The 7,500-nt window shown below is 39.5% G+C and overlaps 1 protein-coding gene across 1 annotated transcript in view; it reads left to right on the forward strand.

The window, feature by feature from the left end:
* The window catches only part of LOC138008263 (hepatoma-derived growth factor-related protein 2-like), a 26,204-nt gene that overhangs the window by 13,890 nt on the left and 4,814 nt on the right, over positions 1–7,500 (forward strand). Inside the window, exons 10-13 of the mRNA XM_068855543.1 lie at positions 158–387; positions 2,970–3,046; positions 4,036–4,137; positions 5,854–5,944. Coding sequence (XP_068711644.1) covers positions 158–387; positions 2,970–3,046; positions 4,036–4,137; positions 5,854–5,944 — 500 coding nt within the window. The remainder of the gene's footprint in view (positions 1–157; positions 388–2,969; positions 3,047–4,035; positions 4,138–5,853; positions 5,945–7,500) is intronic.

The raw sequence follows: 7,500 nt of genomic DNA on the forward strand, positions 1-7,500 counted from the left end.
AATGGCTTTGCCAGGTGTTTGGTGCACTTCTTGTTCAAGTAAGCAAATGACTGTGAAAAACGTTGGGGGTTGCCAAAAAAGGAAATAAAAATCATGAACATTTTCTGTAGTAGTCATTCCATAATATATACATGTATTATTTGTTTTCTTGTTTCAGAGCTATGTTAAAAGAGAAAAAGAAGAAAGAGAAACTTGAACAGAGGAAAGCTGAGAAAGCTAAAATACAAGAGAAAGAGAAAGAGAAAGAACGAGAAAAACAAGAGCGTGAAAAAGCTGAAAGTGAAAAGTTAAGAGCAAAGCAGGAAAGAGAACGAGAGAAGGCGCGGGAAAGAGCAGCAAAGGAAAAACAGAAAGAGAAAGAAAGGAAGGAAAGGGAAAGGAGAAAATGTGAGTGACCAAGACCTTGGAATTTTCTTTAGACATTCTCTAAACAGTAAGACCTCTAGACACTGTTAAAATACCAAGATACATGTACAATGTGTGGTTGTTGTATACAGATGCTGAAGTGAACAAAATATATGTACATGTGTGCACTCTCTTATGAGATATTTTTCAACACTCGAAATGTAGCCAGCCAAGATGAGGCATGACACCCTATCTATTGAGGGACAAAGCTCCAAGAATTACATTTTTGATGGTTACTACAATATTCAAAATAAATTATCTTATGGTCAATAGCTACAGAAGTATGTTGTAAGTTTCTCAACAATACAACAGCATTGCAAACTTACCGGTAATGCATGTATTTACCAGTACATGTAAATCGCAGTTTTCTCTAGCTTCCCACGAAAGGGCACTTCCTTTAGAAGCATTTTTATGCATTTTAGCCAAAGGATAACTTGTTTGATTTTTGCATGTTTACACTGTAACACTTGAGTAAAAACTCACACATGGTACTTTCAGAAAAACCAACTTAAAACAAAAGTTCTGCTTGAGCCAAAAGTGGACAACTTAAAAGATTACATTCATTCAAAACAAAGCAAAGCAAAGCAAGCCAATTTATCATTATAGCGGAACTCCGCACGCCAAAGGTGCATGCACGGAGCACCATTGGTAAGAAAATATGGTAAGCTATCTGTGCGAGAAAATTTGTTTTTGGTCACTGTATGACTCTGTCCACCTCTCCATGTATGCCAATGTGCAAGTGTGTGGTGCAACCTGCGTTTTTTGGCGGGAACATCTATGTTACGGTGTATCATCAATTGACACCTGTCAAATCAAGGTATCTGCTGACCAGTATCACATGACCATATTGTGGGCTCAAGTTTAAAGCTCATCAAGGTCAGCTGGTTTTTTAAGTTTACCGCTGACCAGGTACTGGTTTTCGATTAGATCGCAGGCTCAAGCCAGGTTAACTTATTGCAAGAGTGAATAACATGGGAGCTCCTCTTTTAGGCTTGTCTAAAATTTTTCAACTCGAGAAGAGAAATTTGGTATCTCCAAGCAGCCATGTAATATTCTATTTATTAATTTAATGCAAGGCATCGAAAGGTGCGATTTTATATGTAACTATAACAACAGTGATCTTTTCACATGTGAAAATACATGTAACATGTTATTATCTTCACGTGCAAAGATATCATGTTTTCGCGTGAAAACTCACTTATTTCATTGGTGTTTATAAAATAAATTTATATAATTATTAATGATAAGGATAAGAATCAGGAATTGAGTAACAAAGCTGTACCACTGTGTGGAATCATTCAAGTGCAGCCTGCTTGGCACGAATGTTTTAAAATTTGAGAATTAGTGATATATATACATGTATGTCTTTGCATACAACAGCTACAGTGAGGCTAGTATCCCTTTGGGTTTGCCCACTCCACCCACCTTCTTCTTCGCACTCCTATGATATTGATTGCAATGAACACTTATTTGACCTGTGAAACATGAACAGTGAATAAGAAACCCAATTCACTCAGAGTAATGGGAGAGAATCTGCATTACTAGTGGACATTACATGTATGTTCCAGAGGCAGACAAGTTTCAATTTTGCGTTGTTTCATCTCATGAGATTCGCAGAGCTGTCATGTCATTCTCATCCGACAAAGCCCTAGGCTATGACAAAGTAACCATGTCTGTGATTAAGGATGTGCTTTCATGCGTTCTGCCTGTACTGACGGACATTGTGAATCGATCCTTATTGTCATCAGTTTTTCCTGCAGCATGGAAAATATCTGAAGTCATTCCACTACTGAAAGATGGAGATCATGAGATAGCAAATAATAACTGACCAGTCTTGTTACTTCTGCTGCCGCCAAAGTTGTAACAAAATGCATCATTTATTTAAGACCCTTAATGTCTTGATCACAGGCAAAGCGCTGGAGACTATGGTTGTCAAGAACGTGACACTAGTGGTACTTCTGGACTTGTTGAAAGCATTCAACAGGCGTTAGGCATTTCCCACGCATCTCTGGATTGGTTGAAGCAGCGCACTTTTTTATACCACAACAAATTTGTGGAACTCTCTTCCACACCCTCTTATCAATAGTGCTATCTTGCATGTTTCTAAGAGGGATTTAAAGGAATTCCTCTTTTAATAAGATTATGCCAGAATAGTTCTAAGAGTATTTTAATTTAAGCAATATAATACATTTTAATTGATTTAGATTTTAATAGATTCTTTAATTGTATTATTTTATTGAATTTTATCGTTGTAATAAGTTTTCTAAAAGCAATTTTTATGGAAAAACTATTTAATTTATCTTATCTTATCTTATCTATCTAATCTGACTTATACCAAGTGGATTGTGCTAAAACTTGTGAAGCTTGGATTACCAGTATCTACCAGAGTATCTACAGACTTTTTGTCCTTGAAATTTCATGAAGATTGTTCTGCTTGGTTTGTGAGTAAAGAGTGAGAGATTTTATCTTGTTCCTGCTGTGGAAGTAAAAGAAAATTGAAGGGGCACAGGATTTAGAAGTTAAGCCATTTTAAAGTGTGCTATCATTTCCTCTGTTATATATAGCTACACCACCCTCATTGGAAGATATACTGGACAAGATGAATTATGAACTAGTTATGTCTCTCACTGTGGAAGCCCCTGTGAGTAAAATTTTTAATTTGTTTTCAATTTACCTAAATATCGTTCTTCTTGCTGGTAACTTGGTACATTAGTCAAAGATTCAATTTGAGGAGAAGATCTAAATGTACTAAATAACAAATGCACAGTATCATTGGTTGTGTTTTTTATGCAGAGTGTGGAGGTCCAGTTTTGAATTCCTTTTTATTTTCTCTTATACTTCAAGAAAAAAAAAGTCCTTTTTGACCATGGTTGGTTCAAAATGCAGCATTCAATGGTCGTGAAACATTCTGATGCCAATGTACAGGCTCAAATCTTTCTTATGGTGGTCAATTAACCTTTATGAACTGTCCTGAATTAATACAGAGGCTCATGACCTTGAAGCGTTTTTCTGTGGTTCAGAGCTGGGGTTTTTTGAGCTTAAAACGTTCCTTATTTGGATGTAACGTAGTTCGTGCGTTTTCTCGCGCGTGCAGCTTCGTTCATATTTTTGTCCATATTTGGGCAAAAAAATGGTGTCCTAAAATCCCCAGCTTTGTTCCAAGGAAAAGAGTTGTAAGTTGCACGCTTCAAGGTCATGTTGTTCTGATTAATAATTAATGATTGTCTCAAACCGGTCAGTTCTCACCTTGGCATCATTTGCAAGGAAATTGCCGGAAATAAATATAAACCAAGGTGTTTCTGTTTCAAGCCATGTCCAGCCTTTGAGAAACAGTTGTTCATAGAAGCTTCCAGGGTTTCTTTGGGCTCCTGTTTTTGTTAGGTGCCTCAAAGGATGTCACACTTTCTTTCTATTTTTTGTTTTGAAAAAATCCCTTTTTTCCTATTTACCTATTTTGTCATTTTACTCTGATTGACACCCTGGAACTCCTCATTGGGGTGGTGTGGAGTGGTATTTGCATATTGTTATTTCAGTGCAACAATTTTTTTATTAGGTCAGTTTTGCAGCGACCTCATTATATTTATCATCCGCCTTCTTTAATTTGTACTGTTTTGTTAATTCTCGCTGTAGGATGTTCCAAAATGTTTAAAAATTATCACCCAAATCTCAGAGATGGAAATAAACCCAGATATCATCAAGAAAAATCCAGAAATAGTTCAAACCATAAAAAGGGTAAGTAGAAAACAAACACGCATGCATGATATGTTATTAGTGTTATGTTAGTGCGGGGATTTTGGATTGAACTGATTAGGAACTGAGGCCGGTGATGAATGTGAAGACGAGGCAGAGATTGATGATGTTTGGCACAGAGTACCCTGCGAGCAGGCTCTCCGAGGCACCGGGGTTGGGTTAGAATGAGAGCAGGCTTTCGGAGGGACTGGGGTTGGTGGTTAGGGTTTAGGGTTAGGAGGCTCTCTCTCTGCGGTGGGAGAGAATGAGAGCCTGCACGCATCCCTCTGAATTTTGAATGCCGCCTTCTGATGTCACGCTGAGAGAGAGCTGTCAAAAATTAGCCAATCAGCGCACACCCGAAGTAAATATTGAAAAAACAGTAAGCCACGTACCCTGGGCAATGTGTATTTCAAATTGCTGGAAGCAGAAACTCCCAAAAATTGTAAAGGAAGGATGCCTTCGCCAAAAAATCCTAACAACTACTGCAGATGCTGTAAAGCGTAGCTGAATATTCTGTACCGGTAATTCGCCCAAGTCCATCTCCACGGAAAATGTGTTTCGTTCGTCAGGGAAATATTTAGCACAGAAACTTAAAACAACGGGAATCGTAAGAGGACTAATAGAGAAATGCCTTTTCCCTGACCGCATCTCCATTGTGTGAGACTCGTCGACCACAACTGCCGCCACATTTTGGTAAAGCGAAGCGGAGTTATCTTTTTTGATTTGTTTTAATGGAATACAGGCATTACAACTACTACATTACTCTTTAATTCCAGACAGATACAAAAGATATTCTAATACCTACTCCACTCTGAATTTTGAATGCCGCCTTCTGATGTCACGCTGAGAGAGAGCTGTCAAAAATTAGCCAATCAGCGCACACCCGAAGTAAATATTGAAAAAACAGTAAGCCACGTACCCTGGGCAATGTGTATTTCAAATTGCTGGAAGCAGAAACTCCCAAAAATTGTAAAGGAAGGATGCCTTCGCCAAAAAATCCTAACAACTACTGCAGATGCTGTAAAGCGTAGCTGAATATTCTGTACCGGTAATTCGCCCAAGTCCATCTCCACGGAAAATGTGTTTCGTTCGTCAGGGAAATATTTAGCACAGAAACTTAAAACAACGGGAATCGTAAGAGGACTAATAGAGAAATGCCTTTTCCCTGACCGCATCTCCATTGTGTGAGACTCGTCGACCACAACTGCCGCCACATTTTGGTAAAGCGAAGCGGAGTTATCTTTTTTGATTTGTTTTAATGGAATACAGGCATTACAACTACTACATTACTCTTTAATTCCAGACAGATACAAAAGATATTCTAATACCTACTCCACTTTATTTCAAAGCCTTAGCGAGTATTTGTGATTACCGATACGTATTTCACTGATTCAATAATTTGAAAATTGGAATATTTTGGCTCTACTTTATGTATGAATGAAAACTTATTTTCGTACTTAGACTTGCTTTGAAGAGTAGGCAGACATGAACTTGGAAATGGCCTATTCATTCGTGTTGAGGATACCGAAGACAGCAACTGTATATTGAAAATTGCATGCAGAAATGTCATTCACTATTATACGATGTTCTAGTTTCTTACAATGCATGCTGTGAATATCAAAGGGAATTAAGAACACTTGATGATGTATTTCATTGAAATCACACTCCGTGACCAGTTGCTTACTTTGATATTTGACCTTGTTTTTTTCTTTCAAGATACGAAATTATAAACAGAATTCCAAAGTGCGAGAAAAAGCCAGTCAGTTGTACACACAGTTCAAGTCCCTATTCTCAGTCGCTGGTTCAGGTGAGCAAATAAGCACAATTAGTTTTTTTCCAAGAGGGCGCGTTTTTCGAATTCTGCAATCTGATTGGTTCTTTGCGTGGTCCGGATTTCCTATCTCTGCCCACGGGCACTGTAACGCTCTGAGAGGTTTTGTCCTTGACCGTAAATTTCAATTTTTGACACCGAATCCGTTTACATACAAAAGTTACTACAAGCGGCTTGAAAACACGGAATCCAAATAAAAAGATTCCTCTTTGAAACGTTCAATTTATAAGTCGCTTACTACATTCAGGGAGGCGCGGTGGCCTCATGGTTAGTGCGCTCGACTCCGGATCGAGTGGTCCGGGTTCGGGGCCTGGCAGGGGACATTGTGTTGTGTTCTTGGGCAAGACACTTTACTCTCACGGTGCCTCTCTCCAACCAGGTGTATAAATGGGTACCGGCGTAATGCTGGGGGTAACCCTGCGATGGACTAGCATCCCATCCAGGGGGGAGTACAAATACTCCTAGTCGCTTCATGCTACAGAAACCGGAGATAAGCGCCGGCCTGATGAGCCTTCTGGCTCGTAAGCGGAGACTTTACTTTTTACTTTTACTACATTCAGTTTTAAGCGCGACGCGAGTCAACCATTGCAAAATTGATTTCAGAGAGGTAGAGAGAGTGGGAGGAGTGGGGGGGGGGGGGGGGAATGAATAAGCAATTTATCAGCTGAGGGTCGGTCCGTGTAGCGGAAAACTGTGACCTCGGTCTTCAAAAATCTACTCCCCGTCCTAGGCCTGTGGCCCGGGGCAGTATTTTCAAGACATGACACTTTTTCGCTATACGGACCTCCCAGCCAGCAAATAGCATTAATATACTGACATGAATATTGGTTCCTTGACTAACCCAACCTGCAATAGGAAGACTCGCAAGTGCGTTGACCGATCAGGTCGAAGAGGGTAGAGCATTGCCACTCGTTGGGTCTGGCTATGGTAACCCAAACGGAAATAAGCTGCATGATCTGTTTGACCTTTAAAAAAGGCCAAGATTTTACTAAGACCAACAACTTGCTCGCCCTAACTAATTATTTTAAACTTGCTCTATGGGCGACCATTAGTCTCCTTGTTGGCAAACACTGAATTTTTTTTTTACTTCAGTTCCATGTCTCCATGATTCTTTTCCTACTGTTTCGTTGGTTTTCTGACTTAATATATTGGCTCAGTGCAAAGACCCGACGGGGCAAACGGCTTCACCGTCTGCTTCAGCATCCGTTCGACAGATTGTGTGGAAACATGTTGAATATGTTGAATGAGGTTTAACTTTTAAACTTTGCTTCAGCAACCATTTAACATTTCTTTTGTTATCGCGAATGTTGCATGAATGAAGTTGAATCCGTTGCCCCCCCTTTCAACATTAGGCTGATTTAGCAACAGAACGGCAACGTCAGTGGCGATGTCGCGCGCAGCAAAATTACCAATGAGAATTTAGAATAGAGAAGAAAAGAGTGGAGTCTATTCTATTCTGAATTCTCATTGGTGTTTTTTCTGCGCGCGCCGTCGCCACTGACGTTCCCGTTCTGTTGCTAAATCAGCCTATT

This window comes from Montipora foliosa, chromosome 6, assembly GCF_036669935.1.
Source record: "Montipora foliosa isolate CH-2021 chromosome 6, ASM3666993v2, whole genome shotgun sequence".
NCBI classification, from domain to species: Eukaryota; Metazoa; Cnidaria; class Anthozoa; order Scleractinia; family Acroporidae; genus Montipora; species Montipora foliosa.